Source organism: Podarcis muralis, chromosome 16 (assembly GCF_964188315.1).
Source record: "Podarcis muralis chromosome 16, rPodMur119.hap1.1, whole genome shotgun sequence".
NCBI classification, from domain to species: Eukaryota; Metazoa; Chordata; class Lepidosauria; order Squamata; family Lacertidae; genus Podarcis; species Podarcis muralis.
Genome location: NC_135670.1, coordinates 18,453,110 through 18,480,120, shown reverse-complemented (window position 1 = coordinate 18,480,120; position 27,011 = coordinate 18,453,110). Strand labels below are relative to the sequence as shown.

The 27,011-nt window shown below is 48.2% G+C and overlaps 3 protein-coding genes across 3 annotated transcripts in view; all 3 read right to left on the bottom strand.

Annotated features, from left to right (window-relative positions):
- Nucleotides 1-36: 36 nt before the first annotated feature.
- On the bottom strand, nt 37-10,702 carry LOC114587196 (uncharacterized). The gene is made up of 7 exons (XM_028711204.2): nt 10,178-10,702; nt 5,547-5,753; nt 4,421-4,681; nt 2,687-2,809; nt 1,577-1,615; nt 1,157-1,203; nt 37-835 (listed from the first exon to the last, which is right to left on the bottom strand). Exons 1-7 carry the CDS (start codon nt 10,227-10,229, stop codon nt 710-712), a joined length of 855 nt encoding a protein of 284 aa, XP_028567037.2. The 5' UTR covers nt 10,230-10,702; the 3' UTR covers nt 37-709.
- Nucleotides 10,703-14,063: 3,361 nt separating this feature from the next.
- On the bottom strand, nt 14,064-17,438 carry LOC144325811 (uncharacterized). Its single transcript, XM_077920382.1, has one exon. The coding sequence runs from the start codon at nt 17,226-17,228 to the stop codon at nt 15,207-15,209; it is 2,022 nt and encodes a 673-aa protein (XP_077776508.1). The 5' UTR covers nt 17,229-17,438; the 3' UTR covers nt 14,064-15,206.
- An 8,145-nt stretch (nt 17,439-25,583) lies between these two features.
- Nucleotides 25,584-27,011, bottom strand: part of LOC114586810 (SLAM family member 5-like) — a 43,863-nt gene continuing 42,435 nt past the window's right edge. Inside the window, exon 11 of the mRNA XM_077920136.1 lies at nt 25,584-26,928. Within this exon, the coding sequence (XP_077776262.1) occupies nt 26,842-26,928 (87 nt within the window). The 3' untranslated portion in view covers nt 25,584-26,841. The remainder of the gene's footprint in view (nt 26,929-27,011) is intronic.

Below are 27,011 nucleotides of genomic sequence, written 5' to 3'. Positions count from 1 at the left end.
AACGTTTGAAAACTGGAACACTTGCTTCTGGGTTTTTGGCATTCGGGAGCCGATTTGTTCGTTAACTAAGACATTCGAGAACCAAGGTTCCACTGTATTTAAATTTTTATTTTAATATTGCCACCCCAGTGGTGTTGTTACACTTGCGTTTGTTTAGTTCGTGTTCGTGAATAATAAAAATGCAACAATACAAAAGAAACACCGGCTATCTGAAGACCTAACTGCCAGGTAAGAGAGCACAATCATCGAGACCAATGACAACTCCCACAAGCCAACCTTTTCTGAGCCAAGGCAAAAGCAGGGCTGTGTCTCCTCAGGAAGAAGTGGAGAAGGTGTGCTAGAATGAAGAAGAATATTCAGTAGCTGGGGGAAATAAATTAGTGTTTTTGTCCCTGAAGATAGAGCACTCATTGAAAAATGTGGGCACATTGGCTAGTTTATAAATATCTGGCTTTTTTTAATAAAAAAAAAACCATTCAAAAGTTCAATAAATGCTTCCTCTTGCACTCAAGATTGACCCCCCAATCGTGTGTGTGTGATGTCTCAAGCGGGGCTCCAATCCTACTTTAAGCTGAACACATGCCATAATTAAAATCAATAGTACGAATTGAATCAACTGCTTCAAGGCTCCCATATGTTGGTAAGATGTGTTGGAAAGAAGAGCTTTTCACCTGCCCTGTATAAAAGGAACTTGGATGGGCCTCCTGGGTTAGGGAAGTCCACATTTTGCCTGCTCATCTGGCTGGTGGCCCTGTGTGCTTGAAGCCTCTTCGTTATCATTTATAGTTGGTACTTGCACCATTTCCAGAGGCTCCTCAGGAATTGGCTTGAAGGCCTGTGGGGGGAGGAGAACAAAGGAATGCAAAAGCAGAAACGATAAAATTCCCCTTTCTAGAAACATGGGAGGCACTTGTGGCTATGTTGGAACACAAATGGTCCATAACCATATAATTATTGATTTGAACCACTTCATGAGGCAGTCTTGCTTGAAAACTGGAACAGAAGGGTTTTGAAAATGAACAAACACCCATCGTGTCGTTACTCCTTTTCTACATGGGTCTTTTTCACAAAGTGCTAGGATGCCTTCCTACCATATTTTGAAAGGAAGCAGTGGTTGGGTCCCTCCTTGCCAGGGGGTAATATAAAGCCAAATTACCTCAGGATTCAGCTGTGTGGCTTCTTCTGCAGTAGGAAAGTCAGAATCTGCAAATCAAAAGTTCAAAATCAGCAATGATCTACAACAGCTGTGAGTAAGTTTTGGCCTTCCAGGCGTCACTGAACTACAACTCCCATCAGCAAGTATGACCAAGGGCATGGGATGATGGGAGCTGTAGTTCAGTGGCACTTGAAAGGCCAAAGCTTCCCCACACCTGATCTGCAGTCAACCCTCAGCTCTGAGCATCTCCCATCTCCAGTGAGGGGATACAAATACTGGCTGCCTTTGGAGGCTGTTGTCAAGGTTGTTGAGGTAATGTAGGCAGAACAAATTTCAAGGTGCTCTGTAGAGGCTTAGCAATGTAATAAAACATGGCTCTACTGGACTTGTTAAAAAAGCTCTGCATGGATATTTTCATACCTGATGATTCAATGATAGATACTGTCCTGCTATGGCTTCCTATGGAGAGAGAGAGAGAGAGAGAGAATATTCATTTAGTAATACTGAGAATAAATCTTGCGTGTGTGCATAGCAGTATTTTCTGCACAGGGAAGATGAAGTGCAAGATCTAAAAATAGACTGTATCTATTTTTAAATCCTTGAAGAATTTAAGAGAATCGATTTAGTTATTCACCTGAGCAGAATATTCCTTGAGTGATCACACCAAGGCATTGTGAATTTGCAACAAAGGATGAACTCTCTGACAGCGGTTGGCACAGCACAGCATATCTGTCAACCTGATGCCCACCAGATGTTTTTGCTGGCAACTGTTGGCTTCACCCAGTGTGGTTCTTGTGCTAGTTGGGACTAATGGAAGTTGTAGTGTAGAGGAAGTGGAGTTGTAGCACACGCCCATGTCCACCCACCAGGGGGCTCTGTAACTCAAAGGCTCTCCTTTCACCTCCACCCTTCCTAAGGACTGCCATTTTGGCCACAATCACACCAAGAATTCTGGGAGCTGTAGTTTGCTAAGGGCAATGAGAGTTGTTAGGAGACCCCTAGAAGAGGCGGACTTAGGGCAGAGCCTTCGGGGCACCACAGGGGGCTCCGCAGCTATGAGCTAGAATGGAAGATGAGAGGCAGAGGGGGGCACCAAATTGTTATGTTGAACAGGGTGTTGCTGAAATTTCAGACCTGCCCCCCAGGTCCGCTACTGCCCCATGTCCCCTTGTGGAGCTACAATTCCCAGAGTGGTTTAACAACCAATCCCTCTTCTCAGGGAACTCTGAGAATTGCAGATCTGGGAAGAAAATAAGAGGCCTCCTAATGACTCAGCATTTCCGTGCGCTGCTCTGGTTCGCCAGAAGCGGCTTAGTCATGCTGGCCACATGACCCGGAAGCTGTACGCCGGCTCCCTCGGCCAATAAAGTGAGATGAGCACCGCAACCCCAGAGTCGGCCATGACTGGACCTAATGGTCAGGGGTCCCTTTACCTTTACCTTTTACCTAACGACTCTCAGGGCCCTTAACAAACAAATGACAGGAAGCCATGAAGTTTCTTTGCTAAGCAAATGAAGCACCAAGTCTCACCTCTTCCTCTCTTCCTTCTGTACATGAGGAACAGGATCAGCAATAGGACCAGAACGAGCAAAAGTGGAATTAAGTACTTAGCGTACAAGAATGTTGATGCTCCTTGATTGAGAGTTGAAGGATCTGGAGTAACAGAGTGAATAAGAGTGAATTTCAGATTACATATGGCAACCAAAATTTGCTGGGTGTTGTAAACATCTCCTGATGGACACTGCAACGCCCATCAGCCACCACCAGAATGTCCATATCGCCATGCTGGCTGGGGCTGATGGGAGCTGTGGTCTAAAATGGCCAGCGGGCACCAGGTTGGTGAAGGTATCCCTAAGGTATCCTGGCCACAAACCACTCAAGCTCTTTAAGGAGGGTTTAAGCAGTGGGAGACCACAAGTACCAAGGAATTTCTCCTGTGCATGGCTCATTTAAATGCACAGCTGTTGTACCAATAATGGTCCACCAGGTATTGCTGCTAAGCTGGTTTCTTTTGGACTCTGAACTCTCCCACTTCCTTTGCTCGTAGGCTGTGGCTCAAATGATGCATTTCATGGGATTCCATTACAGTGGTACCTCGGGTTAAGTACTTAATTCGTTCTGGAGGTCTGTTCTTAACCTGAAGCTGTTCTCAACCTGAAGCACCACTTTAGCTAATGGGGCCTCCTGCTGCTGCCATGCCGCCGCCACACGATTTCTGTTCTCATCCTGAAGTAAAGATCTTAACCCAAGGTACTATTTCTGGTTTAGCGGAGTCTGTAACCTGAAGCGTATGTAACCCGAGGTACCACTGTATTATTTCCTCTTCGACTTTTCTTAAAGGCAAAGCAGTCCTGAGCAATCGGGGTCTCAGGGCACTTCCAGACTGTCGCTGTTTTGAGATGGGAATCATATACAGTGGAACCTCGGTTTTCGAACGTAATCCGTTCTGGAAGACTGTTCAACTTCTGAAGCATTCGAAAACTGAAAACTCAATACGGAAGCCTCAATACAATAAAGAAACTCAAAACAGAAGCCACCTTGGAAGTTTGACTTCCGAGGCGCATTCGAAAACGGAAGCATTTACTTCTGGGTTTATGGTATTTAGGTTCCAAATGGTTTGTTGACAGAGACGTTCGAAAACCAAGGCTCCACTGTAATGGAAAATTCTAGTTGCACATTTATTGGGAGGCAGAAGAAGCCCTTTCCAGCGGAGGAAGGCTGGGTGGATGGATGGATGGAAGGAAGAGACTGCTTAACCTCGTCCCTGCTGGTCATTTCCCAGCTCAGAATCGCCCTCCTCAATCCACCTTTTCATCTACAGATGAAATACATGAGGAAGCTACAGAAACCCAGAATTGTCACCTCCTCATTGGGAAGGGCCATTTTGAGCTGGAAAAGAAGCAGTGCGAAAGCAGTCTCTATACTTTCTGGTAGCCTGAGCTTGTCTAGGATAATTTTAGGATTTTTAAAATACCACCCCACTACCCAGAAACAAAATATGGGTTTGTGTTTTGTGGGTTTTTGAGGTGCCTGATGTCACTCAGGTGTGAACATTCCATGACATCATGCCCACTAAGCCAATAGTAAGAGATACAGGGAAGAGTGGCATTCTCTGTAGCCAAGCAAGATATAACCACTAACAGTCACATTTTAAGTCTCTTGGGAATAGACTGCCACCCCCCCCACCCCCACTTTACAACACAGTGTTGATGTGGGCTTCTGTGTGTCTCCCTTGTGGAAATTCAATATGGCAGCTTGCCTCACCATGGCAGTGATCTCTCAAGGAAACGGTGCTGGAGTTTTGACTCTGCTTGTTGCGCACAGTGCAGGTGTAATCCCAGGTTTGATCTGGGGGCTTCTGAGTGATGTGTAGAGATGGCTCCTCAGAGAGAACCATCCCCATTTCAGAAGTCGACCAGGCGTAAGTCACGTCCTCTCCTTCCCCTCCAGTTACCACACAGTTCAAGGTGACATTGCAGGCCGCATTCACTGAGTGGATGGTGATGGTTGGCTTCAGCAGCCTTCCTTCGGGAGAGAAAATTAGGAGATTCAGTCACTTCATGTGCTGGACAAAATCATATGAGCTGTTTTTGAATAACGAATCCATTTCATACTTGGGGCATTGTGGTAAAACTGATATGCTGGAGCAGACCAAATGTCAACATAGGACAGCGGGCAGACAAGAGACTTGATGGAATCCAATAAACAGCCCTTGCCCAATGTATGCCTTCAGCACCTGGTAGGCAGGGATATACTGCCTCCGAAAATGGAGGTTCTCTTTAGCTATAATGCCTAATATTTAGTGACTGATAAGACTCTCTTGTAGGGTGAGATAGAATATTAGCTTTGTGCTCATCGAATGTTTGCTGTTTCATTATGTTTTTATATGTGTTGGAAGCCGCCCAAATGGGGGGGGGTATTATTATTATTAAGGTAAAGGGGCCCCTGACCATTAGGTCCAGTCGTGGCTGACTCTGGGGTTGCGGCGCTCATCTCGCTTTACTGGCCGAGGGAGCCGGCATTTGTCTGCAGACAGCTTCCGGGTCATGTGGCCAGCATGACTAAGCTGCTTCTGGCGAACCAGAGCAGCGCACGGAAACGCCATTTACCTTCCCGCCAGAGCAGTACCTATTTCTCTACTTGCACTTTGATGTGCTTTTGAACTGCTATGGTACCACTCTATAAACAGTCAGAGCTTCCCCCAAATAATTATGGCAACTGTTGTTAAGGGCACTGAGAGTTGTTAGGAGGCCCCTATAAACCTCACAAAGTGACAGTTCCCCCAAGTTCCCTGTGAAGAGGGATTTACTGTGAAACCACTCTGCGAATTGTAGCTCTTGGAGGGGAATTGGGGGTCTCCAACACACACATAATTACACCTGGCACTTACTGCCTTGATATTCTGTTTCGCTCTTTACAGTGGGGTCAGGCAGTGTCGTGATGATACCCAAGACTCCATTGGAGGAGTCTGTTCTATTATACATTGGCCACAACGTGAAGGACTCGTTTTGTTGCTGTGTCGCGTTGACAAACTCAGCTTGGAGATGTTTGGTTTGGCCATCTTTGGAGGGATGTTCTGATTCCTCTGCTTGATGAGCTAGATTAAGAAAGGAAGGAATGTTAACAACGGGGATGTCTCGAATATGCCTTCTGATGAAGCAGAATGTTTGATTGTTTGTTTCATAAAAATAGAACATTGCTTGATTGCAAACAGACCCAAAACTCTCAGAGTGGTTTACAACAATAATAAAACAAATAAAATTATCAGAAAAAACTGTCCAAAACAACAATAAACACAGAAAAACCAGCAATAAACTAGAAACAGATTTAATAATAAATAAATAAATAAATAAATAAATAAATAAATAAATAAATAAATAATTCATACCCCTGCCCATCTGGCTGGGTTTCCCCAGCCACTCTGGGTGGCTTCCAATAAAATATCAAAAATACATTAAAACATCAGTTATTAAAAACTTCCCTAAACAGTTCCCTAAAAGTCAGGTAGTTGTTTATTGTCTTGACATCTGATGGGAGGGCGTTTCACAGAGTGGGCGCCACTACTGAGAAGGCCCTCTGCCTGGTTCCCTGTAACTTCACATCTCGCAGTGAAGGAACTGCCAGAAGGCCCTTGGAGCTGGACCTCAGTGTCTGGGCTGAACAATGGGGGTGGAGACACTCCTTCAGGTATACTGGGCCAAAGGCGTTCAGGGTCAGCACCAACACTTTGAATCGTGCTTGGAAACGTACTGGGAGCCAATGTAGGAGTGTGAGCTCCGACAGTCCAAAGTTAATTGGAAAGCTTTTCCCATTTCCTTCCTCCTTGCAGAGAAATATTTGAGGTCAATTTGTGAGAGTCAAAAAGGCTTCAGGATTGTTCTCCTGCACTATTTCAGATATGTGGTTTATGAACATTTATTCCATGTTTGAGATCTTAGAATTCTTATAACTGGATCCATAACAACACACAGCATTCCCAAGATGCATTTGGGCAGCGCCCCATATGTTAAACTTCAGCCATGTTTTGAAAGCTGAGAATATGGGAGAGTTTCCATCTGAGTTTATACCAGTGGTAGAAACCAGCCAATCCACCAACCAAACGGCCCGCCGATCATTAAACAAAGTACAAAATATAAAGTAACACAACCTCGGGAGAACCAAATATTAATTATTAAACATGACAAGCTAGAAACTAATAGTCATAGCAGATCTGAGAGCTGTGACAACGTTCAGATATGTTACTGCCTGTTTGGTAATAGATTAATTAGAGTCCTCAAGGAAGATGATCAAAAGGTTCTCTAAGGATTGACCATACTGGATGTGCAGCAAAAATTCTCCTCACCACATGGAGGGATACTACTATCCACTTCAGCTATCCCAGAATGAGGGAGCTGGTTGGCAGTTTGGCCAGCTGCATGGGCTGAGTAGGGATCTAACAAGGGGACTGCCTCCACCTCCAGAGATGCCAGTTTGCCCCCAAGATTGAGGGGGCCGGGCGCATGTTGTGTGCATGAGACGCCACTCACATCACACATCGTGCACGCATTACCTCATGTACATTGCGTGTGTGCAAAGTGCCTGTGATTCTGGAGGAGCTGGACACTGGAGCTGCAACACTCAATGTGTGTTGAGGGCTGCCTCAAGATTGGGGCCCCCCTTAAAACAAATATTGAGGGGGCCAAGGTGTCTTTGGCCCCCTAGAGTTAGCGCACCGGCCCCCCTCTTTTTCAGGCAAGGAATACCATCCTCCTCTGGCTGCCCATCCTTGTACAATTCAAGGGGATGAAGCGACCATTTTCCTAAAGCAACACTCCCTGCAAAAGTGGGATGGCAAGATCCCTCTCCTGGGTATCCAAGTGGGCAGGATCTCTTTGGTACCCAATTCTCTTTTGTTGCTAGAACGCAAGTCAGCTATTTCTGAAAACAATGAGTACTGGGGAGCCCCTAGAACATTAGCTGTGTGAATATTCTCACCTCAATTAATACTATCTTAATGCAAGGAGGTGGGATTGCGGGGATTTGCAGAGCGAAAGCTGGCAGCTTTGCCAGCTGGCTCATTAACTTCTCTTTAATGTTCCTGCTTTGAGCAGCACCCCTGGGATCCTGAGGCCACTCGGGGGCCCACATTTCCGTACTTGGAGGGCAACTCTTGTTCTTTGCAAAGCCTCGCCTCTTCCCCATATGCAAAGCAGAGATAACTCCGTACTCCTAAGAGGGCTGCACGGAGAGCAGGCAGCTTTCTAAAGCTTCTTTGTTTAAAATTTGTTTGAAATTTCCCTGGAACAAATGCACACACAGAGACCTAAAAGCAGGACATCGTCCTCAGCACTAATACTACAGCATCAGCGATCCATTGACCCCATTGCTCTTGAAAAGTTCTTGAGAAGTTCGGATTTGAAAAAAGGAAAAACCAGCAGATTTCTACACATTAGGGTTTGAATGAAGATATGTTTGCAAGTTTGTGAGCCGTATAAGGGTGTTAGAAGATGGCTGGATCAGACCCATCTAGTCCGGCATCCTGTTCTCACAATGGCCTTCCAAATGCCTCTACTGGGAGGTCTGCAATCAGGATCTGAGCACAAGACCACTTTCTTCTCCCCACTTGCAAATTTCTAGCAAGTGCTTGTTAAGTGTGTGGGGTCATACTGGAAAGCTGGAAATTCAAAGGCAGCTCCCATTTGGCTCCATCTGCATGTCATGAACCAGCGACAGAGCAGCAATGGGGCTTTGGGTTGCTTCCTTTATTCTTGCACAGATCTGCTCCGGCCTGCGTGCCTGGGCTTCTTGCAGTTTGTTGCCGTTACAAAACAGTAGTCCCACAAAACCACAAACGTTTCTTGTCTGGGATTGTTTGCTGCCTCATTCCAGCCTGGCATATGGAAGAGGCTGATAAGAGGGCATGTTGAAAAACCGTCATCTTCGGTCTAGCAGTTCGAAAGCACAAAAAAGTGCAAGTAGATAAATAGGTACCGCTCCAGCGGGAAGGTAAACGGCGTTTCCGTGCGCTGCTCTGGTTCTCCAGAAGCGGCTTAGACATGCTGGCCACATGACCCGGAAGCTGTACGCCGGCTCCCTCGGCCAATAATGCGAGATGAGCGCCGCAACCCTAGAGTTGGTCTCGACTGGACCTAATGGTCAGGGGTCCCTTTACCTTTTTACACCTTACATTTAAAGCACGACCAGTGTTTAAAGCACATGGCGTCCACCAAAGAACGTTGGGAACTGTAGATTGCTGGGAATTATAGTTCTGTGAGAAGAGAAACTACAGTTCCCATAAATGTTTGGTGGAAGTCATGTGCTTTAGATGTGCATTGTTAAATGTGCATTAAATGTAGCCCTATTTTACCCCCTCCTTACTTAAATTGTAGAAAACAAACACACAAACCAACCCCGAGCAGCAGGGTTTCCAGAGGAATCTCTGGCCTGAGCAATGGACAATCAAATCAAGATTAGACACAACCACATGGCATTTTAAAGGAAAGGTGAGAAAACATGCAATATTTGAACTATCAGGTTGTGAAGCTGAGTGCTTTTAACACCTTATTTCATTTTTAAGGTGCAAATCTTTAAAAGACAAACAATTAAATTTGCAAGCAGATTCTAGCTGGGAAATTTTGGAGGGATTACCCCCTCCTGCTCAAAGTGATTTTGGTGTTTAATCAACCACTCCCACATGAACAGTAAGCCACAAAGCACTTTGCAATCTCTCAGAGGGCTACTTGCTCTGGGAATCCGAGTTACGTTTGCACAACTAAAGTGGACTAAAGTACTCTGTTGCAACAAATCTGCTTTTGTGGGAACCCAAAGCACTTTAACCAGAAGTGTTGCCATCCAGCTCCCATAGGTGGGAGTTGTCACTTCTATTCTGCTGCAACTTAAAAGAATAATAATTAAAAAATATGTGCTTGTAGTTGTAACAACCTTAGGTAAACCACTTTGTGAGGTCTGCCTGAAAAGCACCATATAAGCACTGTAAGTAAATAATAGGACATATGATCTCCGTGTATGCAAGTCAGGAAGGATGCTCAGATACATAACCTCCCCACCAACCCCAGAATGAGTGCTCATGAGAAAGCAGGCCTTTTTTATCCTTCATTGCAAGCAAATCAGGATATACGCTCAGTGAACAGGTCATCACACCGCCCGCCTGTCCCATGACTGCGTTTTCTGGACCTTCTGATTGGACAGCTCCCTCCCTTTGAGAGTCAGTGAACCCAAAGATCCTCCATTGCCTCAGCCCAGCTGTCTCCACTTCCCCTCTGATGTGTGGGCGTTGAACCACTGCACAGCGTATTTCCCAGGATTCTTTGGGGGAAGTGGTATAAGACCCCAAAGTGCTGATCCATGCTAGAAGTCCTCCTGCCGGTCAGATGTTCTTAAACCACCACGACTGTCCCTGTCTTTTCCTGTTCTGCAGCTGAGTGTGGAGACAGAGCTCAGCCGGATAAAAGAATTGGGCTGGTCGCCTTTTGGAAAGCACATGTCCTACAATCCTGTGAAGTTTCTGACTTCGGCACTCACCTGTCAGGGGAAATAGCAGCACAATCCAAAGCCATCCTCCATGGGTCTGCATTGGAGTCTGTTTTCTGCGGCTGATTCTATAGCAAAACCTTGTGAACAATTTAGAAAGCAGCAGGTTCCTCCTTTTCTATCTCCGCTTCCTCTTAACTAGAGAGTTAGAAGAAGAAATGCTGTAGAAATACTACAGATGATGAAGGCAGGCCAGGGATTCGCAGGGTGTGGACATTTGTTTTCTTGAACTTTTTAAAAAAAACACACACGCCAAAAACAGCCTCCAGGAAGTTTCAATGGCCATGTAAACACACGAAGCTGCTAACGGGTAATGAGTCAAATAATCAGTCCCTCTGTATTGAGAGCCAGTGTGGTGTGATGGTTAGAGTGTCGGACTAGGACTTGGGAGACCAGGGTTCAAATCCCCCACTCAACCATGAAGTTGGGAAGCCAGTCACTGCCTCCCAGCCTTACCAAATTATAGGGTTGCTGTAAGGATTAAATGAGGAGAGACCTGTCAGTGCCACCTTGAGTTCCTTGGATGAAAGAAGGTAGGATATAAATTCAGTCCATTATCATACAAGTGATTAATGGGTTGAATTCCTTCTAGTTTAATGGCGAATTTTGGATATAGCAGAGATGTATAAGATTTGGATTACAGTATTATAAAAGATGCAGGAGTGATAATAATAATAATAATAATAATAATAATAATAATAATAATAATAATAATAATTTATTATTTATACCCCACTCAATAATTTATTATTTATACCCCTTCCCCAGCCACTCTGGGCGGCTTCCAAAAAAATATTAAAATACTGTACTACATCAAACATTAAAAGCTTCCCTAAACAGGGCTGCCTTCAGATGTCTTCTAAAAGTCTGGTAGTTGTTGTTCTCTTTGACATCTGGTGGGAGGGCGTTCCCAGGAAGGGTACCACTACCGAGAAGGCCCTCTGCCTGGTTCCCTGTAACTTGGCTTCTCACAGTGAGGGAACCGCCAGAAGGCCCTCGGTGCTGGACCTCAGTGTCCGGGTAGAACGATGGGGGTGGAGACGCTCCTTCAGATATACCGGACCAAGGCCATTTAGGGGTTTAAAAGTCAGCACCAACACTTTGAATTGTGCTCGGAAACGGGGGGCCCGCTAGGGGTGCCTTGGAAGATGGCCGACAATACCATCTACGTGGCTCGCACACAGTAATTAGAGGCTGATTATGGGGAGTAAATCACTCTCCCTCGTCTTCCCAGGGGATGGGAAGATGCTGCCTCGCCCGCGGTTGCCCATAAAGCACCCCCGAGTTCGAAAGAAGGAGGGGGTGGGGGCACTGGACAGATAGCTCTCGTGCTGGCTCTGGAGCTCCCGGATGCCGCTTTCAAGAGCGAAACTGGTTGCGTTGCTTAAGAGAACAAAATTGGAGAAGTAAACGCACATGCTTCGAGCAAGGTCAGGAGTGTATTATCTGCTAAATAATTCCACCACTGAGACGATGAATGATGGGACGGAACGAACAGAGGACAGCATCAAAGAACCACAGACATGTCAGTATGTGAACGGAACGGAAAGGGGGGGCGGACTTTCTTCTTTTTCAATATGATTACCTAACAACCCTCCCCTTTAGAAGAACTGTCACAACAACGGATTGCAAGTGAGACTGAAAAATAAACTGTGTGGGGAAAAAATATTAATAAAGGGTTTTACTCCGTGAAAGATCTGGAAAGAAGAGAGGCTTTCTTGGTGGCGTAGTTACAAAAGTGATCCGCCATTAAGAGGCAGACCTTGTTGTAAGATTTGTAGTCTTAGGGAGGGTGAGCCACTGTTTTGGTATCAGGTTTGGATCCTAAATTCGAAAGGGCAATAACCCTCCTGGAAAGCTGATTTATGATACAACGGGTCTGAGAAAATTAATGAGCGGACATTTAGACTGTATTTCATCGGAACTGAATAAGATGGCGACGGCTGCTCGAATGGGACTCTTGGACTATTGGATCTATGCGAGATGAATTACGGGAGAGCATTACAAAGTTCACACAGAAATATAAACAAGACTTTCTTTTAACTCACTTGTGGAGATAACTCAGAGGTGATTGAGAAGAAAAAGGGTAACGACAAGGAGAGGAGAAGATGGGACTGTGAACATCAAAGCAGCACAAATATAAGATGATTGGACTCCTACCGATCTCGAAGCATGGGTACCCCCCACAAAATTTATAATTTGGCAAAATATTTGGATTTTATGATTTGTATTGATATAATTTGGAATAATTAATATGATATGATTGGTTTGATAAATGGAAATTTAATAAAAATGATTAAAAAAAAAAGAATTGTGCTCATAAACGTACTGGGAGCCTGTAGGTCTTTCAAGACCGGTGTTATATATACCTAGCAGTTCAAAATCACACCAGTACAAGTAGATAACTAGGTACCACTGCAGCAGGAAAGTAAACAGCGTTTCCATGCACTCTGGTTTCCGTCACGGTGTCCGCTTACACCAGAAGCGGTTTAGTCATGCTGGCCACATGACCCAGAAAGCTGTCTGTGGACAAATGTCAGCTCCCTTGGCCTGAAGCAAGATTTGTGCCGCATCCTATAGTCATCTTTGACTGGTCTTAACCATCCAGGGGTCCTTTACCTTTTACGATCAAAATGTGGGTGAACCCTTAACTGGGCTCTGGCAAGACAAAAAACACACGCAAATACACCTGACCAGCATCTTTCGGAGTCTGCTGTGTATCCAAAAGGAACATCAGGGGAGAACTGGACCATCCTTGCTGAGCTGGGCAAGTCTGTTGATTTCAGTCCCCCCTCCATTTCTCATTTTTCCAGTTTTAAGTTAAGCTCTTCACATTTTCACATCAGTTTATGATTTTTTGAAAATCCACCAACATTTCAGTGCAAAGTTCTGTTAATATACTTTTTTTCCTATAATGCATTATGGTATGTTATTTTCACTTTAACATTTCCATTTCTATGAACACTTTACCCTGGCATATACAATTTTTTAAACATATTACTGGAGAACTGCACTGCAAAACTTAAAGAAGTGCAGATTTTGAAAGATGACTGTTGCTTGGTTCTTGAAAAGTGTGGATTATGCAAGGTTGCCTTTAGAAGCAAACAGAATAAAATTTCTTCCCAATCTGTCCCTTGACATTTGATTGGTAGGCATGGAATGTGAGCAGAGAGCGAAGGGACTGAGAAGGCAGAGATGACTGAACCAGGGAAGGGTAGACTGAACAGCTGAAGAAAAATGGACAGGGAGAAAGGGGGAATAGTTATTTATTTAAAATCGGGCATTCTGTTTTTTCATTGTTGAAGATCTCAAAGTCCTTACAAATCAAAGCATTACAGACAGTCATTTAACAAGGTAATGTGCATGCACACAACATTCAAAATTACCCTAAAGTGCCAAACAAAAATGCACATACCTACAAGAAAATCAATCAAATGCTGAGACAGAGCTAATGATTCAGCCTGCTGATCAACCAATTAATCTGGAAGGGGAGACAAGTGAGTGAGTTCTGTGGATGTCATTGCAGAAGAGGGGTCCTTTCTCGTGAAGCTAATCCATCTTCTCTCCAAAGGTGGAGGCACTTGAAGCAGGGGCCTGCATAAAAGATCTCTACAATTAACTTGGAAGCAGACAACCCTGCTGTCCTGGGCTGCTGCAGATGACGGGTCCACGTTTCTGCTCAATTCTGACTCCAAATATCCATGTATTTTGACTTCCAGTGCATATTTTCTATTGCAAATAAGGGTCCCAAATAGGCAGCAGATGTGAATGGGTGTGTTACGGAAAATCTGGGTGCGTATTTACCCTGCCACCCAGCCAATCGGACCAAGTCCGTGGATTCTAGCGGAAGAAAAGGAAGCTCAGCCGGACGCAGGAGCAAGATGCGAAGATCCAAGTTTATTGCGCAACAGGTTCAAAATGAGATTGAACCCCGAGTATGGGGCGACAAAGACTTTTAAAAGTTCCCTCCAAGTCCCAGAATACAGTGCATGAAAACGTCAGGAATACATTATGGGAAGGTTGGGTTTCATGGATTACATCATGAATATATTACACACGTCATGAATATGTTTACAGAGAGGTGGGGTTGCACTGATTAACATTTGAGACAAGGGAGGGGGAATGTGCGGAGTGAGGGATATACATAAATAAACATTCCTTGAGTACCGGTGGTGGCAGGACAATGGGACAGCGATATGCATCGTCTGCCACCTGGTATTGCCCGGAGGAAGGGTTAGGCAGGACGATCTGGCAGGATTAAGAAGTTCCTGTGTACGTGCCCTGCCGCTTCAGGGATTATGGAGGTCGGGGTGCCATCATGGAGTCCAAAGGGAGCTGAGCTGAATGACACCAAGAGCAAGGAAATCGGAGTTATGGTTGATTTTATATGATTTTCGAAAGGTTCCAATGGTTTCCAACCTATTCCGTAGCCTCGGTCAAAGTCGGAAACAAGGTGGATACATTGTAACTGGGTTTTGACAGGTTTACGAGCAGAATGGATACATTGTAACAAGGTCTTGACAAGATTACGAGGTCGGAAGTTTCGGTTCCATTGTTCTCGCTGCGGGGGGCCGTCAGCAGCTTGTCAGTAGGTTTAATGAGGCGTGCAAGGGCTCCCTGAGCTAGCTCCTGCAGGACGAATGCATGGCTGTGATTGGCTGAGACGCGGCCATAGGAGTAAGCGGAGATACAGGGACGCCCGGTCTACTCGTTTTAAGTATAGAGCGCAAATAGGCATAGGGAGAGATAGGGGAATATATTTATATATGAGCTTATTACGCTCGTGAGGGGAAGAAGAGAAGGGGGGTTTTTGGGAGAAGTGTGGTGCTTGTGCAACGGTGAGGGGGACTGGGTGGGTGTATCGTGGGTACCCTCGAGGTCATCGCCTCGGTTGCTCAGGGGAGAGGAAGGGGCAAGAGGTACCCCCCCCCTCTGGTCCGTATCAGTCCCCCATTCGGAGATAGATTTGCATTAAAGTTCTGTAGGAACTTGCAAATCCTTTCTCCGCACCACAGAAACGCTAAATCTCAGTAATCTCGTATTCCCCTTCCCCCAGATGCCTCATCTGTACGTAGTCTGGAAAGGTAGGGGTGTGTTGGGAACGGGAATAGGCTCGAAGAGAGAATGAGGTAGAAGAAGTAGACTTGCGGAGGAGGGAACAGCAGGGGCTAATACAGTGCACGGTACAACATAAGATAGAGACACAAAAAACAGCGGTCAAGATGAGGAGCAGTATGACTTTCAATAACTGTCGGAGCCATCCTAGCTTGGGTAACCATCCCCACAGGTCCACATCGGATAGTCCCTCATGCTGGATATCGTGTAGCCTCCCTGCTAACTCGTGAATATTGTTCAAATGTCCAGTTATATTTAAGGTCTGGTCAGTTACGTACGTGCAGCACTCGGTGCCTATTAAGGCACAGGTGCCTCCTTGACTGGACAAGAGGAAGTCCGTTGCAATCCTCGTCTGTAAGCTCAACTGCCTTACCTCGGATAGTTCCGACATGAGAGAGTCTGTGATCTGGGTCGCCTCCTGCATGAACTTAAGGAGGATGTCGGTGAGTCGAAGAATATCCACGTGGTTTGAACCGGCCCCGTAGGCAGGGAAAAGTGCCCGGCCCACGGTCTCTCCATTTGCAGCAACATCTGACAGGTCTGACAGTTCTTTTTGCTCCCTTTTATTCCGTTGTCTTCCAGGGGGTAGATGTGGGGTTATCCTTATCCCGGGAACAATATAGCCGACAAAGCAGGATCCGGACATGTGTGGGCTCACCCATGTATAGGCGCGATGCCCGCACACCCAGAATAGGCCGCTGAGGTAAGATTCCATTCTGCCTGAAGCAAAGGTTTGCAACAGCATGGAGTCTGAGGGTTGGGGCTTCCAGTCGAAGGGGTGTCCGACGACAGCGGCCCAGGCGACGGTGAGGTTTGGAAAAGTCCGGGAATCCCTTGCATTGGTGACGGTGACCCGGCCAGTTGGTAAGATTTCGAGAGCGTTGGAACATGTACTGGATCCTATGAAGGTTCCTTCCCCGGAGAAGCTGCGGCAAAGGGGTCCCTTTGTAGGGCCGGTGAGATAGAGATATTGATGTGTCAAGTTGAGCGCAGTTAAGTTCCAGGAAGTGACGTTTCCGGAACGGAATTGTTCAAGGGTCACTGGCACTGGGACTAGTGGGAGGCTCTGCTGGAGGTGGCTGGGCGCGTGGGCACAGATCCAGCAGTCTGGGTAGGGTGCTTCCTTGGCAACCTGGCTGAGGAGTTTAATATAGGAGTTTTGCTCCCAGGATGAAAGGAGGTCTTCTCCTGGAAGTGCAGAGTCAGTGCGGAATTGTCGAGGTGCTGTGCCGACTGGGTGGAGTGGGTCGGTAGTGTTTAATAGTCGCCTATCCCTGGCGATACCGCCGCATCTCAGGGGTCCAACGTGGTCCCATGAGGGGGAGCGCGAAGGGTGTATGGGATGGTGCCAACCTTCAAGGTATTCAGCCCCTTTCCACTCATGAGTGACCCCTAGGTTCCATACGCAGCAGAATCGTCGCAGGCAGAGCCCCTGGAGTTGAGGCTTCCGGGTTTCTGGAGTGGAGAGGAGACACTGGAACCCGAAAATCAAGTTTCCAGAGGGGTGGTTTGAGTCCGTGTAAGCGTGGGAGGCCCCTCCTATCTCGACTTCGGTCCAGTTCGGGTTTTGTGAGATCTCTCCGTTCGTGTAAAGAAGATAAGTCCCGTTTTGGCAGGTCAGCCGGTAAGAGGAGTGGTCAAGAGTGAGGGCCGCGGACCCGATGCGGCGCAAGTCCTTGTTTCGGATAAAAAGTTCCCAGTATTCGTCGTTGCCGAGTCGGGGTACTAGAGAATGGCGCAGTAGGGTCCGAGACTCGGGAAGGCAGAAATCAAAGTCCCCCATTCGATCAGGGTTAGACCTTCCCGTCTCGACCTCATGATAGTCCAAGAAGTGATAGTCTGTTTGCAACCCTGTGCAGTGGTCTGATGATGTGGACGTGACCCAGGATAAGGCGGCGAGAAGGAGGGCGGTGCAGGCCAGACCCATGGTTTGGATGCGTGTCAAACGAACGAAGGGGTCAGATAGAGCGAGGCTGTAAGGTGAAGCTATCAGATGAAGCTGTCAAAAGGAGCTGTCAAATGGAGCTGTCAGATGAACTACCGAAGGCGAAGCTGTCAAACGAAGCAAGCTGTCAACGGAGCTGTCAAATGGAGCTGTCAAATGAACTGCCGAGAGCAAAGCTGTCAAACGAAGCAAGCTGTCAACGGAGCTGTCAAATGGAGCTGTCAGATGAACTGCCGAGAGCAAAGCTGTCAAACGAAGCAAGCTGTCAAACGTGGCTGTCGCCGCGTCTGAAACGCAGCTTGATGGTGTTGGTATCTGGGACGATTTCGGACGTCCAGTTGGATGTCGTGGTGTCTGGTCCGGTCTGTTGGGCCCGACCTTGGCCCCGATTTACTGGTCCGGTCTGTTGAGCCCGACCTTGGCCCCGATCTACTGGTCCGGTCTGTTGAGCCCGATCTTGGCCCCGATCTACTGGTCCGGTCTGTTGAGCCCGATCTTGGCCCCGATCTACTGGTCCGGTCTGTTGGTCGTCGTCGTCAATATATGAGGTCGGTGGAGCAGGTGGAGTCGAAAAGGTGAAGTCCTCGCCGTTGCTTTCTTCAGTCTCCTGTGGAGGGGGTGAGGACTTGCACCTTGTGTGATGTAACCAAGAATTCTTCTCACCTACTTTCACGGCGGTTGGCGATGTCAAGAGTACTTGGTAGGGACCTTCCCACGCGGGTTGGAGTGGTTCCTTCTGGTAGACCTTGACGAGGATCCAGTCACCAGGGTGGAAGGAGTGAGCGTAGACGTCGATGGGCAGGTTCTGTCCCTCGATGGCCGCGTAGTGGTGGAGACGCTGTAGTTGTGTCTGGAGCTGAATGACATAATTAGTAAGTTCTGCTTCTCCCAGCTCCAATTCTGAGAGTGGGAATAGAGTGTTGTAGACGGGAGGGGGTCTCCCGAATAAAAGTTCGAATGGAGAGAGTTTCAAACGTTCGGTTGGGGCGCTGCGGATGTTATGAAGAACCAGTGGGAGTGCATTCACCCATTTTAGGCCAGTGAGCTCGCAAAGTTTGCCCAACTGTATTTTTATCTCCTGGTTCATACGTTCTACTTGGCCAGAGGATTGTGGGTGGTATGGAGTGTGGAGGTCCCATCTAATCTGGAGTGTCTTGGCCACTAATTGCACCACCTCTGCAGTAAAGTGGGTTCCCCTATCGCTGTCTATGCGGCGGGGTATGCCATAGCGGGGAATAATATCCTGTAGGAGGGCCCTGGCAACTACGGATGCGGTAGCCTTTCGGCAAGGGAATCCCTCCACCCACGAGGAGAATTGGTCCACTATAATCAAAGCATGCTTAAAGCCTTGGCATTGGGGCAGATCGATAAAGTCAAGCTGCAAGTTCTCAAAAGGGACGAAGGCCCAGGGTCTGGCTCCTGGTGGCCTCCTGGGTTCACGCTTGGGATTGAAGCGATGGCAGGTAATGCAATTCTTTGATGCTGCTGCTGCGGCAGCGGCTATTCCGGGTGCATACCAAGATCTAATTACATGTTCCATTAATCTCCCTTTTCCCCAATGTGTCCGCTGATGAAGAATCCTCACTACTTTTGGAGTCCAGGCCTTTGGAAGGACGGTTCTTCCATCGGGGAGGACCCAGATGCCCTGTTGCTCGGTGGCACCTATCGATTCCCACATAGCTCTTTCATCCCCTGGGGCAGATTTGTAAATTTCTGCAAGGTCTAGGTCTGCTGGTAGTTGGAGGGCTTGAAACTCGGATTCATTGTTAGGGATGCGTAGGGCAGCCATCTGTGCGGCTTTGTCGGCTCGTCGGTTTCCTTTAGAAACTGAGTCCCTGCCCTTGGTATGGGCCTTGCAGTGGACAACGGCTATAGCGGCAGGTAGATGGATCGCTGTGAGAAGTCGCTCAACTAGGGCGGCGTGCGAGATTTGAGAGCCGGCGGCGGTTAGGAAGCCTCTCTGGAGCCAAATTTGGCCGGTTGTGTGCACGAGGCCAAAACAGTATTTACTATCCGTATAAATGGTTATCCGCTTCCCTTCACCAATCTCGCAGGCACGCAGCAGTGCAATTAACTCAGCGGCTTGGGCACTGTACTGGGAGTTGATTGGGTTTGATTCTAGTACTTCGAAGTCGGAGACCACCGCGTACCCAGTCTTTCTAACCCCGTCGATTACTTTAGAGCTACCATCAGTATATAGTATTAGGTCTGGGTTCTCCAAGGGAAGATGATCTAAGTCTTCACGGGGCTTTTCGGCTTGCCGGACAATAGTGGTGCAGTCATGATGTGGGGTGCCATCATCGGGAAGGGGTAGCAGGGTAGCGGGGTTTAGCGAGTTGACACGTTTAATGGTGACATTGGTTGGGGTTAGTAGGAGGGCCTCGTACCGGTTGAGGCGGGAGTTTGAGAAATGGTGGCATCCTTTTAAGGTTAAGAGGGTTGAGACTGAATGGGGAACGTGAAGGGTGATTTCGTGGCCCAGAACTGTTTCTTGGGCTTTCTCGAGAAGGACAGCAGCGGCTGCAATGGCTCTCAGGCAACTGACAGCCCCTTTAGCAGTGTTGTCAAGTTGCAGACTATAATATGCTACTGGCCTCTCTTGGTCTCGGAAGGGTTGGGTTAGGACACCGGAGGCTACCCCCATTTGCTCATGGATGAACAGGTTGAAAGGGATTCGGTAGTCGGGTAATCCTAGGGCGGGAGCGGATCTGAGTTCCCGTTTTAGTCGTTCAAAAGAGTTGTAAGCTTCTTCTTCCCAGACCAGGGTGTCTGGGTGGTCCTGCCGCGTCATAACAGTTAAGGGCTTTGTTATTTCGCTGTAGCCAGCGATCCAGGCTCGGCAGAAGCCGGCCATGCCAAGGAAGCCGCGCAACTGTCGCTTCGTTTTTGGGAGAGGGATTTTTGTGACTGCCTCGATCCTGTCAGTGGCTAGGCTTCGGGTCCCTACTCCTAAGATGTGTCCGAGATATTTGACTTCTTGTTTACAATATTGGAGTTTCTTTGGAGACACCTTGTGTCCCTTCTTTGCTAATTCTGATAGGAGGTGTTTAGTATCTATCTTACACGCCTCTTCACTGGTAGAACACAATAAAATATCATCCACGTAGAGAAGCAAGGTGGAGCTAGCTGGTAGGTGGATGTCCTCTAAGTCCTGATGTAATACGGCCGAGAAAATTGCGGGTGACTCTACATAGCCTTGGGGCAGTCTGGTCCACGTTAGTTGGCCGGGCCCCCAGGTAAATGCAAAAAGGAATTGACTGTCCGGATCCAGGGGTATACTGAAGAAGGCGGAGCACAGATCCGCTGCGGAGTACCAAGTTGTCCCTGCTGGAATTGCGTTTAGGAGGGAGTTCGGGTTGCCCACTACTGGGTGTCGGGGTATTACGAATTGGTTCACTAATCTCAAGTCCTGCACAAAACGGTACCGTATAGGTGCCCCCTCTTTAGCGGGTTTCTTGACTGGGAGAACTGGGGTATTACAGGGCGAAGCGCATGAGACTAGGATCCCTTTTTCGAGGAAGTCCTCAATCATGGGTGTTAGGCCGTCTATGGCTTCTTTGGGCAGAGGGTATTGTTTGGTGCACGGGAAGGGTAGGTCACTTCGGTACGTGATCTTGACTGGAGTAGCGGAGAGTAAGAGCCCGACTGAGGTTGATTCAGTGCCCCATAGGGAGGGGGGCAATTCGTTTTCTAGGTCCAAAGGGAGTTCGGGAAACTGTCGGTCCGCTTTAGATTCTTGGACGATACCTTGGAACATGGGAATAGAGTCCCCTGGCATATGTAGGTAAATGCCATCCGAGGAGCATTTTATGGTGGCGTTAAGTTTGCAGAGGAGGTCTCTGCCGAGGAGATTAACAGGGCTGCTTGTTAAAAGGAAAGTGTGTTCCGCTAGTAATGGTCCGAGGGTGACCTTGGCCGGTCGCGAGAGTGGGCAAGTGCGGGGTATCCCATCCAGTCCCATTACTTTCTTGGTCACTGTTCCTGGTTCCAGGTGACTGTCGGTTAGGGTGGAATAAGTAGCCCCTGTGTCCAGTAGACATTGATAGGGGTGGCCGTCAATCTCGATAGTGCAGACCGGGTCCTCAGGTGACAATGCAAGGACAGGGCAGATGGTTTGGGTCTGACTGGGATCCCCTTCTAATTGTCAATAGGTGTCCTGATCATCGGGAGGTGGTTGATTTGGAGGGTGTAAGGGAGGAGCAGTGGCATTCGCCCAAGGGTGAGCAGACTGGTCTATGGCTGGCATTTGGGTTCGGGGTCCGGATTGGGGTCTGGTTTGAGGTATCGGGTTCGAGGGTGTTGGTGGAGCATAAGTCACTGGTTGGTGGTTAGTGTAGCCTGGGGTTACGTTGGGTTGCGGGGGGAAAGGAGGGTGGCTGGTTCGAACAGGGAAGGGCTTGGATTCCTGCCCCCCATAGGGTGTGGGTGTCGCATTTAGGTAAGGGCAGAATCTCTTTATGTGTCCCTCTTCCTGGCAGTAGTAGCACCCTCCGGTCCCCGGTCCCCATTGCCTATAGGGGTTTGGGGGTCCTCCTCCCCGGACTCCCCTTCCTCGGTTGAGACCTCTACCTCGGTTAGGGCCATAGGTAGTTTCCATACTTAAGGCCAAGATCTGTTCGGCCTCGGATTTTGTCTCCTTTTTCTTTCTCTCATCTCGAGAGTTATAGATGGATTTCGCAATGGACAAGATTTCGTTTACACTCTTTCCATCGTATCCAATTTGAAGATTCAGGGCTTTCCTAATGTCTGGGCAGGCCTGATCCTTGAAGAAACCTTTAACGATTACTTCATGTTGCGGATTCTCAGGGTCTATTCCTCCCCAGGTCTTGATGGCAGAGACTAATCTCGTATAATAATCAGAAGGGTGTTCGTTTGGTCCCTGCATTACCGTTTGGACTTTGGTCCAATTAACGGTGCGTTGTCCGGCAGCCTTTACGCCGTCCAGAATGGCTTTCTTAAATAGTTTCAAGCACCAGATCCCATTTGTTGTGTTATAATCCCATGTAGGTTCTACTCGGAGGCATTGTGCGGTGAGCGCCTGCAATCCTTGGGGCCGTCCCCTCTGGTAATCGGGTGATTCTATAGCTTCCCCGGCTTTGGCCAGAATGTCCGCCTTCTCTGCCTCGTTGAAGAGGGCATTCAGAAGAACGTGGACGTCTGCCCAGGTAGGATTGTGGGTGGAAAAGATTGCACTGATCTGGCGGTGACACTTATCCGGGTCGTCCCTTAGTGAGGGCATCTGATTTGACCAAGTTACGAGGTCCGAGGTGTAGAAGGGGTGATGCGTGTAAACCATCCGCGGGGGCCCATCAGGTACGAGAGGAGGAATGGGCAGGGCCCTTAAGGGCATCTGGACCGCAGTAGAACTCACGGTGGAGCTTACTTGGTCAGAAGTCCCCGGAGTCTCTGTGTCGTGGCCCAAGGTCCCCGTTGCGGAGCCACACGGTTCCGTGGGAGCGGGTTTATTCCCGATTTGGGTAGGGTCCTCAATGGTGTTGTAGAGCGTAGAGGAGGGGATTTTAGTTTTAGCTTGCCCGGGGTGTTTAACGTGTTTGGTGTCCCCCTTGTCCCTTTTTGCTTGTAGTCGTGTGACCCTTCTATTCTCAGTGCCTTGTGCGTCATCTTCCCCCGTTTCCTCCCCACTACTAGAGTTGCTGTCGTTGGGTGTCGGGGCTCGCGGCGGTGGTCCTTGATAGTAAAAGGGGACCAGGGTCTGCTGTACGTCGTCATCTTCGTAAGGGGGGGGCATTGGCTGTCGCCCGGGATTTAATATAGGTAGTTGGTAAGAAGTTGTTCCCTTTGGGGCTTGGAGCATTCTCCTTACTGCCTCAAAGGCGGCCAGGTATTCCAACTGGCGGGGTTTTTCTTCCATCAGGGCTTTCCTTAAGTGGTTCAAGCGTTCTTCATTAAACGAACCCCCCGGCGGCCACCGCAGTTCGGGTTTGGCGGAGGCAGTACTGGCGGGCCAGGTTTCGGAACAGAGGTCTTCTAATTTCTCCTTAGATAACAATTTGTGGCCAGGAATTGACTTCCAATACGCGAGGACGAATTGGAGAGGAGAGTCGGGATCCTTCTGGGAACGGGATGGCTTCCTGGAAGCCTTCCTCCCAGAGTGAGTCCGCTCGTGTTTGGAAGCCTGGGTACCCATAGTATATTTCACGCGTGTCTAGATAGAAAGAGGAGAGAGGAGGGGTCGATAAGGATTTGTGGGTCTAGGGCTGTTCGACAAAAGACTTGTAAAAGGGAAAGGTCTTAGTCGCTTGGCAACTTCCTAGGGAGGTTTTAAAGAGCTCTAGCTATCCGGTATTTCCTTCCTTCCTTTTTCCTTAACCATTTATTTGGGGTCCCTTTTCCACTCTGCCGGTCCCGCCCAATTCCTCATGGGCTATTCCCTCCTGGCAACCTCCTACCTATCGTCAAACTTCTCAGGAAAAGGGGCCCTACTGAACGCCCGCGCCGTGCGGTGCCAGATCGGGTGATCCCTGGATAGAATTTTTGGGTCGAAAATCCCCCTTGCTTTCGGAAGCGGGCTTACGATACACGTGGTACGTAGCCCGACCGGTGCGGCTGGGATTGGGATAGAAAGCAAGACCACTTCCTGCCCCCTAGAAAGGACGCTCGGGAAGATCGGAAAGAGAACTCCAACCCCTTGCTTTCAACTGGGATGCCCGTTTGCGGAGAGTCGGCTATCTTTCAAGTCGGGTCTCTCCGTCTTACCCTTCGGGCTCCCAATTGGTGCGGCTGGCTGGAGAGTTTAGGTAAAGAGATAGAGCTCAGAACCCCCCTTTCGGGTCGAGCAGCGGTCCACGGTCTCTCTCACTAATTGGACCAAGAGAAAGGTAAGAAGGTACGATAGAGAGGAGGGCAGAGAATTCAGTTGCCAGGAGACTTCCACCCCTTCCCACCAGTGCACTGGATTTTCCTATACTCACGCGTCTTCTACGTCGATCCGATCCCGGGACCGATGAATAAGCCGGCTGGATCCCTTTTGCTCCCCGGCTGAACTCCTGGGGCTCCTGATTACCGCCCGGGAAGTGGCCGGAGGTCCAAAAGGGTCTTCTCGGGCAAAGTGGCCCGCAGCCGGCTGAAGAATTCGGGGCCCCCGGTCAACAACCCGGGAGAACCGCTGAAGCCCCACGTTGGGCGCCAAGCTGTTACGGAAAATCTGGGTGCGTATTTACCCTGCCACCCAGCCAATCGGACCAAGTCCGTGGATTCTAGCGGAAGAAAAGGAAGCTCAGCCGGACGCAGGAGCAAGATGCGAAGATCCAAGTTTATTGCGCAACAGGTTCAAAATGAGATTGAACCCCGAGTATGGGGCGACAAAGACTTTTAAAAGTTCCCTCCAAGTCCCAGAATACAGTGCATGAAAACGTCAGGAATACATTATGGGAAGGTTGGGTTTCATGGATTACATCATGAATATATTACACACGTCATGAATATGTTTACAGAGAGGTGGGGTTGCACTGATTAACATTTGAGACAAGGGAGGGGGAATGTGCGGAGTGAGGGATATACATAAATAAACATTCCTTGAGTACCGGTGGTGGCAGGACAATGGGACAGCGATATGCATCGTCTGCCACCTGGTATTGCCCGGAGGAAGGGTTAGGCAGGACGATCTGGCAGGATTAAGAAGTTCCTGTGTACGTGCCCTGCCGCTTCAGGGATTATGGAGGTCGGGGTGCCATCATGGAGTCCAAAGGGAGCTGAGCTGAATGACACCAAGAGCAAGGAAATCGGAGTTATGGTTGATTTTATATGATTTTCGAAAGGTTCCAATGGTTTCCAACCTATTCCGTAGCCTCGGTCAAAGTCGGAAACAAGGTGGATACATTGTAACTGGGTTTTGACAGGTTTACGAGCAGAATGGATACATTGTAACAAGGTCTTGACAAGATTACGAGGTCGGAAGTTTCGGTTCCATTGTTCTCGCTGCGGGGGGCCGTCAGCAGCTTGTCAGTAGGTTTAATGAGGCGTGCAAGGGCTCCCTGAGCTAGCTCCTGCAGGACGAATGCATGGCTGTGATTGGCTGAGACGCGGCCATAGGAGTAAGCGGAGATACAGGGACGCCCGGTCTACTCGTTTTAAGTATAGAGCGCAAATAGGCATAGGGAGAGATAGGGGAATATATTTATATATGAGCTTATTACGCTCGTGAGGGGAAGAAGAGAAGGGGGGTTTTTGGGAGAAGTGTGGTGCTTGTGCAACGGTGAGGGGGACTGGGTGGGTGTATCGTGGGTACCCTCGAGGTCATCGCCTCGGTTGCTCAGGGGAGAGGAAGGGGCAAGAGGTACCCCCCCCCCTCTGGTCCGTATCAGGTGGAAAGCAGCAGATGTGAATGGGTGGAAAGCAGCAGATGGGTGGACAGAGACACTGTGACGGCCACCAACTTGGGTGGGTTTAAGAGACAAATTCTAAACCAGCAAAAGTAAGTGGGCAGGGTTAGGTTTTCTTCCTCTCTCTTAAGATGAGAACTGGCAGGGCATTCAATGAAGCTGAATACTGGAAGGTTCAGGAAAGGAAGGAAGGAAGGAAGGAAGGAAGGAAGGAAGGAAGGAAGGAAGGAAGGAAGGAAGGAAGGAAGATCTTCACGGAGCATATAGCCAAATGATGGTACCGGTACTTGTTCCCATAAGAGGTAAGGCTGGCCATCAACTTGGACTGCTTTAGAACAGAATGAGACATTGCATTGGGTGGTGTGAGGCATTTTGCAAACCTCAACAATTAACTGATTGCCGGGGTTTGCAAAACACAGTGCTTTGATTTCAAACCATGTGGGCAAAAGCAGGACGCCTGACATAATTGTGAAGACAGGTGATTGACATGGTGCATTCACACGCAGGAGAAGGAGGAGGACCTCGAACAAAGGTGTGCCTGCCCTTATATAGACATTTTAAATTCCCTGCCCTGGAGCTCAAGACCACCCCTCCATACATCACAGAGGGGGTGTAACCCAAGACCACCCCCACAAACATCATACCTACATCACAGAAAAGGTGGTCTACAACAGAAATTTGAGTGTTGTTGATTTTCCTCTCTGGCAGGTTTTCTGATAACGCCTTATCTAATTGCCTTTCCCAGTAGTCTGCCCATTCCTTTGAAATGGTGATTACGATTACCTACTTCCTGAGGCAATAGGAAAGTTCCCTCACCCCCTCCCTCCTTGCAGAGAAAACATTTGGTCAGTTTGGGAGTCAAAATGGTTTCAGGGAGTCAAAATAGTTTCAGGAAGGTCTTCCTGTTCTGCTCCAGATTTTGGTACATTTATGAACACTTATTATATGCTGTGGTACCTCAGGTTACCTCAGGTTACAGACGCTTGAGGTTACAGACTCCGCTAACTCAGAAATAGTACCTCGGGTTAAGAACTTTGCTTCAGGATGAGAACAGAAATCGTGCGGCGGCAGCGGGAGGCCCCATTAGCTAAAGTGGTACCTCAGGTTAAGAACAGTTTCAGGTTAAGAACGGACCTCCAGAACGAATTAAGTTCTTAACCCGAGATACCACTGTATCTTAAATTTTTTATTTCACTCTGGTGGTCCAGTCTCTGCTACTGCTTTGTCCCCTTGGTCCTTGGTCCAGTGGGTTGCTAGAGAATTTTGTTGTACTCAGCGGTTTCAGGAGGTCTTGGGTTGTTCACTGTCTCGTAGACTGTCTTGGAGTCCTGGTCCTCGCACTGCAAGAGAAAACAAACACATGTACACAGGCACAGCACTGTTAAGGAAGTTGCTGCCTATTCTGGAAGATACTGCTGCCTGC

Excerpts from the sequence above, each read along its gene's own strand:
- LOC114587196 (XM_028711204.2), bottom strand. The coding sequence starts at position 10,229 with ATGCAGACCCATGGAGGATGGCTTTGGATTGTGCTGCTATTTCCCCTG. Across the intron at positions 2,810-4,420 it reads CTTGAGAGATCACTGCCATG|ATCCTTCAACTCTCAATCAA; the intron begins GTGAGGCAAGCT and ends CTGTTACTCCAG. Across the intron at positions 836-1,156 it reads CCACACAGCTGAATCCTGAG|GCCTTCAAGCCAATTCCTGA; the intron begins GTAATTTGGCTT and ends CTCCCCCCACAG.
- LOC144325811 (XM_077920382.1), bottom strand. The coding sequence starts at position 17,228 with ATGGGTCTGGCCTGCACCGCCCTCCTTCTCGCCGCCTTATCCTGGGTC.